The sequence below is a fragment of the Vulpes lagopus genome, chromosome 4, assembly GCF_018345385.1.
Source record: "Vulpes lagopus strain Blue_001 chromosome 4, ASM1834538v1, whole genome shotgun sequence".
Taxonomy (NCBI): Eukaryota; Metazoa; Chordata; class Mammalia; order Carnivora; family Canidae; genus Vulpes; species Vulpes lagopus.
This window is the reverse complement of record NC_054827.1, coordinates 32278667-32298139: the sequence shown is the minus strand read 5'-3', so window position 1 is coordinate 32298139 and position 19473 is coordinate 32278667. Positions and strand designations below refer to the sequence as shown.

Sequence of the window (19473 nt, the reverse complement as noted above, 5' to 3'; positions counted from 1 at the left end):
GGCTAGGACCGCGGCGTGGAAGCGATGGGTGGGGCCCTCAGAGCGGCCCGAGACTGACAGGAAGTGTCGCGAGAGGTGGGAGGAATCGCGCGAGATGTGGCTCCTTCCTGCGGGCAGGGAAGCGAAGCGCTGGGCGTGTGGGCGGTGCGTGGGGCGTGCCCTTCGCTGGGAGTCCGCGCGCGGAAGCTCAGCGGGAGGTCGGGGGACTTGGAAAGGCGCGGGTGGGGGATGAGGTCTTCCAGGAGTAAGGGAGCGTTTTGAGTTGGACTGGAAGCAAGCTTCTTCGGGATCAGCCAGCCTCGCCTCCTCACTCGGCAGACTCGACGAGGAAAGAGGCGCGCCGAGCCCGGTACTACCCTGGCTGACCACGCTGAAGGGCGGGGAAAGATGACCGGGTCGCAGGTGCCGCGTCCCTGGGGAGCAGTAGGATGGTAGGGCGCTGGCAGAGGCTTCCCTTCCTGCGTGTAGGGGAAAGTGGACACCCCTGGCGTTTGCAAAGAAAAAAGTTACCCCTGCGTCTTTCCCCCCTCCCGCTTCCATCTATTAGGATTTCAAGGCTGCCCAAAAAGATAAGTCTAAAAAATGTAGAGGTGAGCGTCACCGCATTTAAAAGCTGCACCAGAGGTTGGAAACGAGTTAATTTTGTCCAAACAAGATGACGTAATTGAGGTGAAAAGTTTAAATGAATTTCCCACAGTCATGAAGCTCATGGCCCTGCCCTGAGTATTTACTTTTCTGGAAGAGCTCAGCTCCTTTGAGTATTCATTAAGATACTTGCCTATTTTCTAACTAGATTAAAGGGCAAGGGTTCAGAAAATGCCTTTCAGTTTTGTTACTGCTTTCAGAAATCGAGGAAAAAGAATTTTGGGAACAGGTTCCCAAAACAGGTTCACAGCCACAGACAGCCACAAGTTTACTTTTAACACCTAGAAAGCTTCTGCTCTCCAGGGAGAGGATAAAGAATGCCAGAGCTGTCCCATTCTCTAGGACCTTGTCAGATGACTGGCTAATATCATAGACCCATAACAGGAGCCATCATTTATACTGAGCTCTTACTATGTTTCAGGTAGGGTTGCAAGCTTTCTACAAGTGTGACCCCATTTAGTACTCGCCACAACTTGATGAAGTACAGACTCTAGTTATCCCTATTTACAGAGGTAAAATGGCCCAAAGTCTTAACTATCAGCAAGTGATGGAGCCAGAAAAATAGTGTCTCCAGAGCCTGCAGGTAAGGGACTTACCTAAAATCAGTTAAGTGACAAAACCAGACCTTGAATTTAGGCCCTCTGTCTCCAAATCTCTATATCCTCTATACCAGTTGTTCTCAATTTTTTGGTCTCAAGAACTCTTTACACTGTAATTATTGAGGACCCTAAAGAAGTATTGTTTATGTAGGTTATATCTATATTTGCTAGAAATTAAAACAGAAATTTAAATATTTACTAATTCATTGAAAATAATACTAAAAACTCATTTCTTGTAAATAAAATTTTTCATGGAAAAATAACTATTTCCCAAAATGAAAAAAATCGGGAAAGAATGGCATTTTACATTTTTATAAATTTCTTTAATGTCTAGTTTAATAGGGGCAGCCCGGTGGCTCAGCGGTTTAGCGCTGCGTTCAGCCCAGGGCCTAATCCTGGAGACCCTGCCTCTCTCTCTGTCTGTCTCTCTCTGTTTCTCAAGGAAATAAAGAAAATCTTTTATAAAAAAAAAAAATGTCTAGTTTAATAGAAAACTGTTGGATACCCCACTTTTTTATTAAAAAAAAAAAACTGTTGGATTCTCATATTTGCTTCTGCATTCAAACTGTTACTTAGTTTTGGTTGAAGTATATAAAGAAAACCCAGCTTCCCTCAGCTATGTAGTTGGAGAAGGAAGAAGTATTTTAATAGCCTCTTCAGATAATTGTGACTATTTTTTTTTAAGATTTTATTTATTTATTCATGAGAGACAGAGAGAAACAGAGACACAGGCAGAGGGAGAAGCAGGCTCCATGCAAGGAGCCCGACATGGGACTCGATCCCGGGACTCCAAAATTACATCCTGGGCCAAAGGCAGGCGCTAAACCACTGAGCCCTCCAGGGATTTCCAATTGTGACTATTTTTAATACTACACTAAAATTCAACAAAAGGTGGCTTCTTAAAGGTTAGTTGCAATAGGGAATCTAAAAACCTATCAGTGAATATTTTGTACTTTGATACATTAAAATCCATCAGTCTATCTTGCACTTTGAATGGATCTTTTACCTTTACATGATTTATGACATCAAGCATTAGTGATTTGGAAAATATCAGCTCACTGTACTATTCGGTCTTCCAAATGTTAACACATTTCATTATACTATATATATATATTTTTTTTTTTAATTGTCACTGATCTCATTAGAAGAACCTTTAAGCTGTCAAGCTCTTAGCAAATAAAAGTTCTCTAAAGTCTGCTTTTTTCTTGAAAGGTCACATTTTATCACTGGCAACAAATACTGTCAGTTGTTTTCCTTGAATGACAAGCTCACTTTGTTTTCAAGAGAAGCTCTGTCAAATAGCTAAATCTGACTAGCCCTAGTTTCTCTGTTGTACTTTTAAATAAAAATGATGTTCCATGAAAAAAAAGTAGGCAGTTCAGTTAGCGATTCAAATAATCTATCAAGTGCTTTTTCCTCAACAGACCAGAGTGCGTGGGTATGCAGGACTGTTTTATGCATGCTATTTTGTCACACAGAATATGAAAAAGGCGTGAACATTAGGGTTAAGATTTAATAAAATTAATAATTTTTACTTCAAGAACAGTATTCCTGTGAAGTGGGCACCATTTTTATTATGAATGCATGGCAGTGCATAATACAATGACTGACAATACAATTTATTTCCACTCCTTAATTCCTGCTAAAGCGCCAGTAGTTTCACCCACCATTGCTTTTGCATCAACAGTGCAAATGTCAAAAGCAGCAAAAAAGGCAAATCATGTCGCAGTATTAATAGTTTTGATCTTGTGATCCAGCATGCGTGGACTACAGCAATTAAATGTGCCCACCTTGGCATGAAATACAAAAGTAACGAATAACAATACCTACCCTGAACGAGTTCACAGTCTTAAGACGCAAGCAGGTAAACAAATATATCTCGAGTGTCGTTACAGAGGCAGGAACCAAATACATTGATATTTACAAAAGGAGTTACCAAATGTCTAGGTATACCTCCAGAAATGGTCTTTTTGTAGGTCTTTGGTAGGATTCAGGAATCTGCATTTTAAACAAGCACTCCAGATGATTTAGAGGCAGATAGTATAGTACACTTTGAGATCACTGCCTTAAGCAGTATAAATTTTAGGTTCCCAAGAAGGCTCAGTAAGTAGGTAGGTTCAGAAAAAGAGAATATTTATGGTATATCACTCAAAACCCACTTAATTTCACTAGCTGTTGTTTGCAGTTGTATGTATGAGAAAAAACTTAAAAGGCAAAATCTGACACAAGCTCTACATCTTTCCTTTGAATTCTCTAGTGCAGGAGGCAGCAAACTTTTTGCTGTAAAGGGCCAGATAAATATCTCAGGCTCTGTGGGACATAAGGTTTCTGTCACAACTAATTAGGTCTCCTGTTGTAACACAAAAGCAGCTAGAGACAATAGGTAAACAGATTAGTGTGGCTCTGTCCCAACAAAACTTGTTTACAAAAGCAGGCAGTGGGTTACATTTGGTCTCTGGTGCTAGGCAGTTGCTGACTCCATGCTCTAATACAAAAGGTAATGCTAATTGCCAGTAAGTTGCCTAAAGAGCAAAAGCAGGAGTTTAAGGGTCATGAGACAACTAGATTTCATATCCAAAGCTGGAAAAATTGTTAGGCATCGATTCTGAATTCCCATTTCTTTCCAAAATAAACCGTATTTCAGTATTCACAATGTACTTGTTGAATGCCTATGAAGGCATTTGGTATGAAGATACATGGTTTTTGGAGGCAGGAGTCCTCAATCCCTGGTAGACAGCTAGGTACCCCAAATTGAGAACACTCCACAGTTGTCTTGGATGCTCTTACTATAAAATAATAAGAACAGGGCTTCAGGCTGTGAGGGTGATTCTCAAACTTGAATGAATGGAAGAATATTCTAAGTAGATTCTTTAAAATGTAGATTTTTAAATCCAACACCCAGAGATTCTGATTAACTAGAAGAGTTTCATCAGGGGCCTGTGGGTGGCTCAGTCGATTAAGTGTCTGTCTGCCTGCCTGCCACTTAAGTCATGATCATGGGTTCCTGGGATTGGGCTCCCTGCTTAGTGGAGAGTTTGCTTCTCCTTCTCATTACTCCCTGTGCTCACTTGTTCACTCTCAAATAAATAAAAATCTTAATTTTTTTTTAAAGTTTAATCAGAGAGGTCATGAATCTACATTTTAATCAAGAACATACCGGCTGCTGCTATGAGGCAAGGTACTTAAGAAAGAGAAGACCTGAGTTACAATTTTGGCTGTACCACTTTGTTTATAAAACAAGAATGTTAGAACTAGAAGAAACCTTAATGATCCCCAGTGTGATGTTCTCTCCAACCCAAAGTTGGTGATTTTTGTTAAGTCCAAAAATCATTGATGAAAATCCATTGTATTACTTTGTAGCCACAACTGAATAGTTCCTCTCCTCAGTTTTAATAATCGTACAATGTTTTTACTTTGAAGAAAATGATTTTTACTTCCCTTAGGATATATCTGTCTTCCTGCAATGAGGGCTGTTCTGGAGGCTGATAACCTGAGAACTTCAGTTTAAGCTGTGGGGCAAGCTGTCTCTCCTTTAGCTCTGGGAGGTTTCCATCAAGCCAAGACTTCCTGTTGGCTAGGATTGTCAGACTGAGCTGTAGGGGCCAAAGGCAGGCGGCCCTATGATAGGCCACATTGGCATATTGAATATTTAAAATAAAAGTTACTTAATGAGGTGGCTCGGTTGAGCATCTGCCTTTGGTTCAGGTCATGATCCCAGAGTCCTGGGATGGAGCCCCACATCCAGCTCCCTGCTCAGGGGATCCTTCTCCCTCTCTCCTGGCTCGTGTTCTCTCTGGCTAGGTCTCTGTCTCAAATAAATAGAATATTTTTTTAAAAATTAATGAGCGCCTGGGTGGCTCAGTTGGTTAAGCATCTGCCTTTGGCTCAGTAATGATCCCAGAGTCCTGGGACTGAGCCCCAATTCAGGCTCCTGCTCAGCAGTGAATCTGTTTCTCCCTCTCCCTCACCCCCTCTGCCTGCTTCTGCCCACTCTCTCTCTCAAATAAATAAAATCTTTAAAATAAAAATTACTTAAGAGACAGGCTATGCAAGGAGACTTAGACCCTCCTCTGTCCCCTGAAAGCAGGAAATAAGACTCCCATGTGAAAGGTAGCCTCCCTGTACCAGGGGGTAAAAGAGACATTCTTATCATCTGAAGATGGGAAATTTACAGCCAAGAAGACTATGTAAAAAACCCTTGTTACTCTTTACTAATTGACTACCACAGCCCAAATTCTGCTTAGAATTCCTCACTAATTGAACCTCCCAAAGTTGTTTTCTTTCTCCTGTCAATTCTTCACAAAATTGTCTGTCTAAAAAGTATAAATACTGCCTGCCTTGGTCACTTCTTGAGGTCTCTATTTCATTATTGGGCCTCCATGTGCACATAATAAAACATGTTTTTTTCTCTCATATTAATCTGTCCCATGTAAATATAATTCTGAGTTCAGCTGGAAGACCTTGAGAGTAGAGGAAGAATTTTTTCCTGCCCTTCAGAGCCAATATAAATGTAGCAAACCACAAATGTTAAATATAACACTTTAGAAAATAGGAGAAATTCTTCAGGAATTGGGGTTAAAGCAGAAGTTCTTAGAGACTTGACACCAAAAGTCCAATCCTTAAAAGGAAAAAAAATGATAAATAGGATTTCTTCAAAATTAAAAACTTGCTCTGGGAAGACGCTTTTAAAAGGATGAAGAGACAACCTGCAGACTGGGATAAAATAAATGTAAACCACACATCTGACAAGGGACTTGTATCTAGAAAAAGAACTCTCAAAATTCAGCAGTGAAGACAGTGGAGCCCAAGTTTGGTTTCAAATACCATTTTTCAGTAGCAGGAATCAGGGCTTCTTGGAGAAGTAACTGATTCTAAAACTAGAACAGGAAATATCCAAGATAAGCCTGGAGATTCTTCTAATGCCAGAAAGTAAAGGGAAGGGGGTTAAAAATGCCACACACAATGATGCGGGTAAGCTTAAAGGACACAACTTAGAGAGCTCCCAATGGCCAAAGCAGAAAATCTGAGTAACAAAATAAGGTAATCTTAGATCATAACCCAAAGTATAAAATAAATATCTATGAACCCATACTGATATAAATTGATTAAACAAATAAATGGGAGAACAAACAAATATTCCTTGCAGAAATTCCAAGGAATTTATATAGACAAACACCTTCAAGGAGGTGGAGGAAAACTCCCTATTCCTAAGCGTGACACTGCATATAATGACTTCCACAGAGTACAGTCTGGAAAAGGGGGGAAAAAGTAATCTTATGGTAGGGAAACCTGACAAACTCTGCCTTAGCCAGGTGATTAAAGTTAACATCAATAGTATAAGTTATTTGATATATGATGAGAAAGACACCTCTGGAAAAACATCAGACAAATCCCAGGCAGACTACAAAATATCTGGCCAGTACTCCTCAAGAAGGTCATGGTCATCGGAAACAAGGGAAGTCTGAGAAACTGTCACAGCCAGGAGGCTCCTAAGAAGATATGATGGCTGAATGTGATGTGGTATTCTGAATGGGATCCTGGAAGAGGAAAAGGATGTTAGGTAAAAACTAAGGAAATCTGAAGAAAGTATTCATTTTAATGAGAATCAATCATTATTGGTCCATTAATTGTGTCAAATGTACAATCGTAATTTAAAGTGTTAATAGAGGGATCCCTGGGTGGCGCAGCGGTTTAGCACCTGCCTTTGGCCCAGGGCGCGATCCTGGAGACCTGGGATCGAATCCCACGTGGGGCTCCCGGTGCATGGAGCCTGCTTCTCCCTCTGCCTGTGTCTCTGTCTCTCTCTCTCTCTCTGTGTGACTATCATAAATAAATAAAAATTTAAAGGGCCAGGGAACCTTTAAAAAAAATAAAAAATAAAGTGTTACTAGAGTGTGGAGTATAAAGGAACTCTGTAGCATTGTAAGTTTTCTATAAATCTAAACTATTCTAAAATAAGCTTATTAAAATAAGTCCCCTAAAATGAGCAAAAAACACACACAGACATTTCACGGGAGGATATACAGGTGGCAAATAAGCACATGCAGAGATGTTCAACATCATTAACTACTAAGGAAATGCAAATTATGCATTTGCATAATATTATGCATATATTTATTACGCATAAAATTATGCATGTGCATAAAAAATGCACAATGAGGTATCGATACATATCTATCAGAACACTTAAAATAAAAAATAGTGACATCATCAAATACTGGCAAGGATGTGAAGAAAATCATCCATGCTGGAAGGAATGTAAAATGGTGCAACCACTCTAGAAAAGTTTGGTAATTTCCTACAAAATTAAGCATGCAACTACACTATGACCCAGAGCTGCATTCCTGGGCATTTTTCCAAAGAAATTAAAACCATGTCCACACAAAAACCTGTACATGAATCTACATAACAGCTTTATTCATAATAGCCCCAAATTGGAAACTTGTATGTCTTCGACAGGTAAGTGGTTGAACTGTGGTATCCACATCATAGACTTAGCAATAAAAAAGAACTACTGATACAGGAAACAATTCACATGAATCTCAAAGGAATTACACCGAGTGAAAGAAAGCCAATCTCTAATGGTTACAAAACTGTATAATTCTACTTATATAACATTCTTGAAACGGGAAACGATTGCCATGGGTTTAGTATGGTGGGAAAGGATAAGTGGGTGTCAATAGAAAGAATAAATGTGGTGGTGGAATCGTTCCGTATATTGACTATATCAGTGTCAAAATGCTAGTTGTGACACTGCAGTAAGTTTTGCAAAACATTACCTTTGCAGGAAACTGGGTAAAAGGTACATGAAAGCTGTGCATTATTTAAAACAGCATTTGAGGGAATCCCTGGGTGGCTCAGCGGTTTAGCGCCTGCCTTTGGCCCAGGGCGTGATCCTGGAGTCCCGGGATGGAGTTCCACATCAGGCTCCCTGCATGGAGCCTGCTTCTCCCTCTGCCTGTGTCTCTGCCTCTCTCTCTCTCTCTCATGAATAAATAAATAAAATCTTAAAAAAAAAAATTAAACAGCAGGTGAATCTACAAGTATCCCAAAATAAGAACTTTAAAAAATACAGTACCCCCAGTAAATCTAAATTTCAGGAAAACAGGCATTTTTAGTTATTAGATGTCCCATATACTATTTGGAATGTATTTGTTTTTAAAAGTGATTGTTATTTATCTGAAATCCAAATGTAACTAGGAGTCCTATAATTTATTAGACAATACTATTCTTAACATTAGCCTATGAAGACAAAGTATATATCACAAAATATAAAGACATTTAAGAGTTGGCTGGCAGAAAATTGTGCTGATCTCAGAAACCCCTAAATCCTCACTCTCTGAGCTGGTACCTCCTCTCCCTCACATTTAATTACAACAAATGTGCCCACTACTCCTGATGAGAAAGCCACATTGAATATCAAATCTCCCATTTACACACAGCAATGTAAATTATTCAGACAGAGATGCCTGAGTGGCTCAGCGGGTCGAGTGTCTGCCTTTGCTCAGGTCGTGATCCCAGGGTCCTGGGATCAAGTCCTGCATCAGGCTCCCAGTAGGGAGCCTGCTTCGCCCTCTGTCTCTGTCTCTGCCTCTTTGTGTGTCTCTCATGAATAAATAATCTTAAGAAAAAAAAATTATTCAGACAATCCTCCCTTCCTAATTTCAGATGTAAAAGAGCTATTCCCAACAGAGATTTTGAAAAAAATAAAAGCAAAATAGGAAGCATTTTCTAGAAATAATTTTAGGTCTCCAGTATAACACAGTCAAGAACTAACAGACATCTGAGAAAATATCTCTAACATGATTAAGATAGAGATCAAAAAAGAAAGGAAAAAGCAATTTTGGAGGAAATCCATTATTTAGTAAAAAGGAAACCTTGAGAAATTATCACTGATCATTCTCAGAACATACTACAACTGCAAACAAAATCAGAATTCCATAAAGGAATATAGAGAACAAAAAAATTCTTAAAATTTAAAAATATACAGAAATGTAAAAATTCAGTGATTTAGAAGATAAAGGCAAGTAAAGCTCCCACAAAGTACAGGAGAAAGGCAAAAAGTAAAAAAAAAAGTGAATCAAAGAACCAGTCTAAGGGTGCCTGGGTGGCTCATTGGGTTAAACATCTAACTCTTGATTTTCGCTCAGGTCATGATCTCAGGATTGAGATCAAGGCCCGCATCAGGTTCTGTGTTGGACATAGAGTCTGCTTAAGATTCTCCTGTCCCCCACTCCCCGACTCTGTCCCTCTCTTAAAAAAAAACCCAAGCCAGTCTAAGAGGTCTATAACAGAAATTCTAGAAAGAGTTAACAGAGATGAGGGTGATGGAGGGGGAAAATAAACACACAAAATCAAGACAATGTCTTAGGACTTAGGGTATGAGTTTCCAGAATAAAATGTGCCCAGTAAAATGCACAAAACCCACACCAAAGCTGTACTGTTAGAAAATTTCAGAACACGAGACAAAAATATCATACAAGCTTCCAGAGAGAAGGGTTTTATACAAAGGATCATAAAAATACATTTTCAAATATGCAAGATGTAAAAAAACTATTTCTCAGGCACCCTTTTGCAGGAAGCTACCAGAGAATATGCTCTACCTAACTGACAGGATAAATTAAGAAAAAGACAAACTACAGAAAACAGAAAACCAGCAGGAGAAGCAAAGAGAATCCCCAAGGTAAGTAGAAGATCCCAGAATGATAATATGCACTCAGAACCTACCAGTTCTCTAGTCAGAAGGCTCCAGGGTAGACTACTTCAGGAGTTTGAAATTGATAAAATACATATCTGAACATATTTTTTTTTTAAGATTTTATTTATTTACTCATGAAAGACCCAGAGAGAGAGAGAGGCAGAGACACAGGCAGAGGTAGAAGCAGGCTCCATGCAGGGAGCCCAACATGGGACTCGATCCTGGGTCTCCAGGATTGCACCCCGGGCTGCAGGCAGTGCTAAACCACTGGGCCACCAGGGCTGCCCAATCTGAACATCTTAAAAGAAGATTTACACAAATGATGGAGGGTTTGACATCAAAATTAGCTATAAGTATGTGGGCAAATGATTAACTGCAGGGAAAAAAAAGGAGTTGTACAGGAAAGGTAGAGTAATCACATGACAGCTCTGGTTAGCATTTACATGGTCATAATGTACAACAAAATCATCATATAACTAGATTGGGGGAGTAGCTTTTGAGTTTCGGAGGATGAGGACTGAGATGTGTGTATGGTAAGAGCAGAGAGATAAACCTAAACCTTCAGCCTCTATAGCGTAGAGGCTTCTGGTAAATCAAAAGAAGCACAATTTTGTTCACTAAAGAATATGGAGAGGTGCCTGGCTAGCTTAGTCCGTGGACTGTGCAACTCTTGATCTTAGGTTATTATAAATTCAAGCCCCACGCTGGGTGTAGAGATTACTTAAAAAAATAAAACCTTTAAAAAAATAAATAAAAAATTAAAATATGGAGATAACACCCAAAGAAGCCAGAAAAACAATAACAAAACTCAAAAGTAGCAGAAGGAAGGAAATAATAAAGATTAGAAGTAAAAGATAATAGTAACTAAAAAAAAACAATAGAACAACAAAAATATGGAGATAATTTGTTAAAGACTCAGTTGAAAGTACTTGCTTTTGTTTTTTTTTTTTTAAAGATTTTATTTATTCATTCATGAGAGACACACAGAGAGGCAGAGACACAGGCAGAGGGAGAAGCAGGCCCCATGCAGGGAGCCTGACGTGGGAATCGATCCCGGGACTCCAGGATCACGCCCTGGGCCAAAGGCAGGCACCAAATTGCTGAGCCACCCAGGGATCCCCAAGTACTTGCTTTTGTAGAAGAGAACAAGGGACTGGGAGCAGGAGCAGGGTCCTTGTCACAGAACTGACTCTTTATAACTTACATAGAATTGTAATTCCAGTCATCAATTATCCATTTCCCAAAAATCTTTTTTGTAAATGCCAATGTAATCTATAGTCTTCAACTTTATTTTAAATCTGCCTACCTTTAATAATATTACATTAACCAGTAAAGAACTGGGGCGCCTGGGTGGCTCAGTCAGTTAAGTACCTGCCTTCAGCTCAGGTCATGACCCCAGAGTCCTGGGATGGAGCCCTGAGTCAGGTTTCCTGCTCAACAGAGAGTCCGATTCTCCTTCTCCCTCTGTTCCTCCCCGTGCTTGTGTTCTCTCTCTCTCCCTAACAAATAGGTAAAATCTTAAAAAACAAAACACTAAAGAACTGTTTTCAAAATCCTATTTTGAATGCATTTAGGGACACCTGGGTGGCTCAGCAGTTGAGCATCTGCCTTTGGCTCAGGGCGTGATCCCAAGGTGTGTGTGTGTGTCTCTCTCATGAATAGAGAAATAAATCTTAAAAAAAAAAAAAAAAAAAGGCAGGCATTTAGAAGATCTCCAACAATGCAGACACTAGCATAACCCATCATCCAGAAACTTCATTAGGGCATATTTGTCTAAATACTAAATATATATGGCATTTATATATGAAACAATAGTGGCATATTATAAAGAAGACATAGCTGTGTTTAACATGCCAGGTCTGGGTAACTTTATTCAAGATTTTGACAAAAACTATCCCCAAAGTAATATAAATTAAGATACTTTTAGAAAGTCCATATGTGAAACTCTGAGAATATTTTAAATTCACAAAGTTTTTTTTTTAATTTTTTATTTATTATTTATGATAGTCAGAGAGAGAGAGAGAGAGAGACGGAAGTGACACAGGCAGAGGGAGAAGCAGGCTCCATGCACCGGCAGCCCGACGTGGGATTCGATCTTGGGTCTCCAGGATGGCGCCCTGGGCCAAAGGCAGGTGCCAAACCGCTGCGCCACCCAGGGATCCCTAAATTCAGTCTGAAGTCAATACTAGATCAAATATTGAACCAAACCCACAGATCATAAATACCATTTTCCTTCTTAAGTTCATTATATTTTCTGAAACAGATTACCAATTTAGCTTTCCTTTCTTTGATATTGGTTTTTGTTATCATTTTAAATGGTTTACATCTTTAAATTCTAAGTTTGTACTTAATCCTGACTTATCCAAATGTGATAACCTTTCCTTACAGAAGAATTCCAATTAATAAATGTAGAAGATTGAGAAAAACAGAGAATCACCATTAGAACACCACAGTAATAGTAACTGACACAAGCAAGATCTGGCAATGGATGTGAAAATGAGTGGGCAATAGTTTAAGCAGAAATAGGATATTTGCATAATCTCAAAGTATCTCCAGCAAATATTTAGTCATTACAAAGAAAAATGTAATTTTACAGTAGAGAATCCTAGCAAATGCCACCTTAGAGATTAAGGTTAACAACACCAGAAACACATTGTGACATCAGGTGTTATCATACACTGTCACAGATTGGGAGGACACTACAGAGACATGACAACTAAATGCAAGGTAGGATTCTGCATGGGATCTTGAACAACAGAAGGACATCAGTGAAAAAAAACAAGAAAATCTCTACTTTTTTAAATCTCTAGTTAACAGTATTGTATCAAGACTAATTTCTTAATTTGACAATTGTTCTATGGTTATGTAAGATATTATTTAACATAAGGAGAAGTTCAGTGAAGAGTATACAGAAACTACTAATTTTACAACTCCTTAGGTTTAAAATTATCTCAAAATTAAAAAAAAACTGCTAAAAAACATACACACATATATATGTGCATAATGTGTGTGTGTGTGTGTGTGTGTGTGTGTGTATAAACATCGAGACTTTGTGGAAATTGGTATCTTGGGTCTTCAGTTAAATAACAGTGTTCTCTCCTGAATTAGTCACTGTCTCACTAAGTCAGCTTTAAGGTTCTCCCCTTTCTAAATTTTTATTTTTATTTTATTTTATTTTTTTCCCCTTTCTAAATTTTTAGTTTCAAGTACAATTTTCTAATTTTCATAGGAAGCCTTTTTTTTTTTTTTTTTTAACATTCCTGTATTAGGCCAAAAAAGAAAATCCTAGAATAAAATTGTCACCATATTATCTTATAAAATCACTCATCCCATCCATAAGATCCAGCCAGTATTTTTACTCCATTTCTTCTCATCATGTGTTTGGTTTTGTTTAAAAGGAGGGGGGATGGAGGTGCCTGGCTCAGTCAGTTGGATGGCCAACTCCTGATCTCAGGGTTGCGAGTTAAAGCCCCACACAGGGCTTCCACATTGGGCATGGAGCCCACTTTAAAAAAAAAAAAAAAAAAAAAAAAAAGGAGAGGAGATGGCTGACAGCCTCATAGTCTAGAAAAAAGTTATCATTTAGATATCTTATTAAGAAACAGCTGTTTTTCCAATAACAGATACTGTATACCAGAACTCACTTCCAGTAGAAAAAGTAAGTAATTTACCATTTACCTAAGTCTCTTCTACACCATAGCATAGACCTACCCAAGCAAGCCCAACTAAGACCATTTCAATATCCCTTTCTTAAATCTGGCTCTGAAATGACCATTATTAATGGTAACCAACATTTTTTTTAATAAAACAATTTGTCATAGGGAAATAAAGGTAAATATCAAATCTACCTTTAAAAGAAGAAAATTGTCCACTCTTACTATGGCTGATTCATTCCCTGAGCATTAATTCTGTTTACCCTCATTGTTTTTTATTATAAACTGAGCTGAAATCTGCTCATAGGGATCCCCATGATGAAACTAATTATTTTAGATAGAGAAGTACATTTCCAAGTGGTCACATGTATTACTTTTGCAGTTATTTCTACTAACTGTGGCATTTAATTTTTTTATCTGTATCTATCATAATGCTCTACATGGAAGCAACAGTAGTGAAAAGATAATTAAGGGGTAGGGAAGGGCAATTTTAAGGTGGATCTTTATCCAAATACAATAAAAAAGCAAAAAAGAAAATGGCCACAAACATTTATTCCTGTGCCTTTGCCATCTCCCAATTCGCCTTCCAGTATTAACATGAAAACTAGAAGTGGTAAAACTCTACCCTAATGATCTATACAAAAAAGGGGCCAATCTACCTCAAGAACTCAGTACACATTGCAATATGTTCAAGTGGTGAAAAGATATAAATTCATTCAGAACTGCCATACTATCTGGCTGTCAATATAGTCTCATGAATAATTATATTAAACATATTACTACAAAACGTACCAAGAAGTAGAGAATAATACTATATTTATGAACTGCAAATAACAAAACAAAACAGAGGTCCAAGAGGGCTAAAGTCCAAGCTGTAATTTACACATGAAGTGTATGTTGAAAGCAGTCACAATGTACAAAAATGTGACAATCCAGATGGTTAAAAAAACAGAGCCTGTTTGCCTCAGATTATATCCAGTCTCATCTGGTCGATTTTTGATAAGCCTGTTACATAAAGCGTGTTTCCCTCCTGCTGATAAGAAGCAGCTTGTAGATATCCACAAATTTCTTAAGGAGTGAGTTTACTTGGCAATAACGGTAACTCCACAGTTTCCTATTACATTCATTGGTCTGAAAACTGAAAACAACTCATAACTAAAATGTTCTTTCAAGTCCTTTACCAGTTTTTCAAGTTTTAATCAAAGGAAAGTTGGAATGTATTGCTTCTCGTCACCAACAAGCATTTCAAAAAGAGGGCTAATTAACCAAAATCAAGAGTTCTTTGGTCAAGTTAGTAACAGGCTTCCCCTTTGTTCTAAATCCTTCATAATCCTTTTTTTTCCAACTTTTCCAGTATGGCCTGGATTTTACAAACAGCCTCTTTCCTGGCCTGCCGGACAGAGTCCTGGCCTCCAGTTTCAACTGAATCCAGTTCCAAAAGCTCCTTGGTTAGCATTTCTTCCAGAAGCCAGTACGCTTTGTCTGTCTTTTTCCCTACGAACTCTTCTACTTCTTGCTCGAGATACTGGACCTTCTCCAGCACATGTATGATTTTTTTAATACTTGGGGGAGTACCTTCATCTGAAGATAAACATTCTTCAGGAAGATTATCATTCTGATCTTGACTGCTGGGGTGTTCGTTGGTAGCATTACCATACAGCTGAGGCTCTGCACTATATTGGACTTGGGAATCCAAAAGATCTGAATGATCACTGTTCACTGTTCCCGAGGACTCGTACTGATGGACACTGCAAGGGAAGTTGTGCCGGTTCATTCCTTGGTCGGACTGGCTATAGGGGTATGAGGAGTCCTGGGGGTGGGAGAGCAAATAGAGGAAAAGAGCTGTTTTAATGGGAATCCATCAATACCAGATCTGTTAGCCTACATCTTTCACCTGACCACGAACGTACATGAAAAGTTCCCCACTAACAAAACTGGACTTCCGTCCTTAATCATTTGAGAAAATCATTTGAGAAAAACACAGCCCTAAAAAAGACAAAAGAAGTGGTCTGTCAAGTAAAAGGCAGAGAATGCCTGAGTATAATGGTTGGAATCTACCCTGAAGTGCTCATCATCATGAACACCTCATAATCTATCTTTCCCACCTCACATTCCACAGTGACTTAATAAATAAACAGGAATTAGTTTTTCCCCTAAGGAGTTAAAACCTTTTTAAGATGAAAAAGGAACCCACTCACAGGCAAATGATGTTCAAATCTAGGGTTTAGGGCAGCCCTGGTGGCTCAGCAGTTTAGTGCTGCCTTCAGCTCAGGGCGTGATCCTGGAGACCCGGGGTCAAGTCCCATGTCAGGCTTCCTGTGTGGAGCCTGCTTCTCCCTCTGCCTGTGTTCTGCCTCTCTCTGTCTCTGTGTCTCTCATGAATAAATAAATAAAATTTAAAAAAAAATCTAGGGTTTATACAATTTCACACTGGTATCATCTTTGGTCTACAGATGGAGGTAATAAAATATAATCTTTGATTTTGTTTAACATTCAGATAGTAGTACAACAAACAGTAAATGAACATTTCTCTGTCTTTTCCAAAAAAGATGTGAATCTCGGGATCCCTGGGTGGCGCAGCGGTTTGGCGCCTGCCTTTGGCCCAGGGCGCGATCCTGGAGACCCGGGATCGAATCCCACATCGGGCTCCCGGTGCATGGAGCCTGCTTCTTCCTCCGCCTGTGTCTCTGCCTCTCTCTCTCTGTGACTATCATAAATAAATAAAAAAATAAAAATAAAAAAAAAAAGATGTGAATCTAAAACTGCTCTAAAAAATAAAGTTTATTCAAAGAAAAAAGAAACCTGGTTAGGTAAAGCTATAGGCAGTAATCACCAACTTTTTGCAATTAGTCCCCATTTAACACACACTAATGCAGAAAATTTCCATGTTGTGCTCTCTCAATTACCCAAACATCATAAGAAGAATGTTTAGAAGGCATCCTACCTTGGGCTGCTGGGGTGTTGGTGAAGGAGGTGACTGAGAGGAGCTGCTGCTGGCCCATGATGAAGCACTGTCATTCATGTAGAGATTCCCAGGTGGTGCTGAGGGTGCAGCTGAAGGCCAGGGGTAACGGGTTCCCATTCCATAAGCACCAGGAGAAGCCCATGAGTCCTCTTGTGGTCGTACAGTTGGTCCTGGTTGTGGAACACTACGATTACCATCCCCATAAGGATAATGGGGCAGGGCCATTCCAGGGTTCTAGATTGAGAGGAAGGAAATATGCTGGTCACTGCTAAAAAAAAAAAAAACCCTAAAGTAACAAAAATACTCTAATATAAACAGACTGAGATGCTTCCTTTCTGCTTAACAGAGTATACATTAGGGGCTACTGGGCTAAGCCATAGCATCTCTAATTAGCCATAGTTATTTCTCCAAGCCTTATAAAAAGCTTGGTTCCAAAGATATGAGAGGCAGATTCAGTGACAAACTCAGAGGGAAAAAGCTTAAAATTCAATGGCAAAAGCATAGCATGTCTGTCCCATGATATTATAAATGAGTGGATCCATATGCTATAAGGAAACACAAATATAGATGATTAGAACTCCCTTTGAAGTGGACAGAAAAATAAACATGGTATCACTTGCAGAATTTTTTTTTAAGTTCAATGAAAGGCTTGAGCTCATGACCCTGAAATCAAGACCTGAGCTGATATCAAGAGCCAGATGCTTAACCGACTGAGCCACCCAGGCACCCCTCACTCATAGAATATTAAAATACAAAAACCCACCAGAAAACCGCTCACCTGTGAAGCAGGATATCCTGAAACCTGCCCCCTAAGAGGGGCTGCTTCAGTCTGACAATCCTGCTGAGGATACAGCCAACGAGAGACTGGGGCTGGGCTGTTGCCAGGTGAACGGTAAGTGCTTGGAACCTCTGGGGAGTAATTGCTCTGAGTATATCCAGGTGTGTAATAAGCCCCAGAGTATGAGGCAGTATTTGCCCCAGGGCCAGTGGGGTATGGTGGGCCATATGCTCCATTTGTATAAGAATTCAAACTCTGTAAAAAAGCAAAGTTGAGAGAAAAAAAAAAGATGACTGAATAGAAGAACTGAAATGCCCTGGCTTAGTACTAAACTTTGAAAACTTTGGTAAGGAAAAAGATCAGTAACTAATGAAAATATGAACTCCCTAAGCAATCTGAAGCATTCTTTCTCTCACATATTATGACCACATATTAAATGCAGATTATCATTGTAGAGTCTGTGTTGTAACAATGAGAGTATGCTGTAATGCATGATGAAGTGATGACCTCAGAGCAGTGCTTCTCAAACACTTCCATAAGTATACCTAACAGCAGAGAACTTGTGCCCACTCCCTGGGAGGGGTTCTAGGAAACTGGTGGGAAGGGCTAGACAAAGAATAAATATGATACAACTGAGAGAAGAGAAGACTAAAGAGACAGACCTAGCTCTGTCTTTGTGTTTGACCTCTCTGAGCTTTAGTTTCTCCAATAAAATTGGAAATCATAAACTTACCTTGTAGGACTACCATGAAAATTAAATGAGATGATATATATATATAAATCCATAGCATAGTGTCTGGCCCTAGTATGCTCAATAAACGATGATTATTTATAATATCACTGTTGTCATTATTATGGCAAGATCAAGAAGTGAAACCAGATCTGACCCCAAAGCCTACGTTCTTTTTTTTTAAAGTATGTATGTATGTATTTATTTATTTATTTATGGGGGGGGGGGGGGGGCAAAGGCACAGGCTGAGGGAGAAGCAGGCTCCATGCAGGGAACCTGATGTGGTACTCGATCCCCAGTCTCCAGAATCATGCCCTGGGCTGAAGGCGGCGCTAAACCACTGAGCCCCCCGGGCTGCCCTGACCACAGTTCTTAATAGGCTATATTTTACAACCCAATTCCTCTTCAAATTGAATGAAAAAGTGTTACAGGTTCTAACCAATGTCTTTTTGTATCATGGTTTCTCAATTCAGAATGCTATCAAAGGACTTCAGTTTTCTTAGAATCTTGCCAGTTCTTCAAACTGTTAAACACAGCAGAGCTACCATATGACCAGCATCTCCACTCCTACATATATAATCAAGAGAACTGAAAAAACATATGTCCACATAAAAATAAGCACACAAATGTTTATAACAGCATTATTCATAACAGCCAAAAGAGAAAAAAACCTCGTATTTCTATCAACCGATGAATGGATAAAATGTGTTATATCCATAGAATGGACAGTATTTGGCCACAGAAAGAAACGAAGTAGCAGTACATTGCCACAACATGGATCAACATTATGCTAAAAGAAAGAAGCCAGTCACAAGATATCAAATATATGATTCTGTTAATATGACATGTCTAGAATAGGCAAATCCATAGAAATAACAAATATATTAAAGTTTGCCAGGGGCTAAGGGGAGAGAAGAAGGGGTGACAGGTACATTGTTTTTAACTGGGATGATGAAAATGTTTGGGATGATGGAAATGTCTGGAATAGACAATGAGGACAGATGCACAACCTTGTGAATAAACTAAAAACAGATTAATTGTGTACATTTCAGGGTAAATTTTATGAAATATGGCTAAATTACATGCATATCACATTAAGCAATAACAATGCCTGCTTCTCAAGTTCAGTCATAGGAATGCAGATGACACAAATACAATGTTTTTTTTTTATTTTGTATCCCACAATATCCTATCAACCTTATCCTAAAGTTCATGTACATATAATCATTAAGAAAAATCAATTGCTTTTATGTTTTTTTAAGTATATGAATCTTGCTCTAAACTTTAATAGGGGGACGCCTGGGTGGCTCAGCAGTTGAGCATCTGCCTTTGACTCAGGGCATGATCCCGGAGACCTGGGATTGAGTCCTGTGTTGGGCTCCCGGCATGGAGCCTGTTTCTCCTC

The 19473-nt window shown here is 39.1% G+C and overlaps 1 protein-coding gene across 2 annotated transcripts in view; it reads right to left on the bottom strand.

Moving 5' to 3' along the window:
* Positions 1-7640: 7640 nt before the first annotated feature.
* The window catches only part of BAG4 (BAG cochaperone 4), a 36043-nt gene continuing 24210 nt past the window's right edge, over positions 7641-19473 (bottom strand). The window contains exons 3-5 of one of the 2 annotated variants that reach the window (XM_041752650.1): positions 17339-17593; positions 16540-16794; positions 7641-15405 (exon numbers count right to left, since the gene is read on the bottom strand). In XM_041752650.1, the coding sequence (XP_041608584.1) occupies positions 14920-15405; positions 16540-16794; positions 17339-17593 (996 nt within the window). In that variant the 3' untranslated portion in view covers positions 7641-14919. The remainder of the gene's footprint in view (positions 15406-16539; positions 16795-17338; positions 17594-19473) is intronic. The other variant, XM_041752651.1, reaches the window with a different exon arrangement.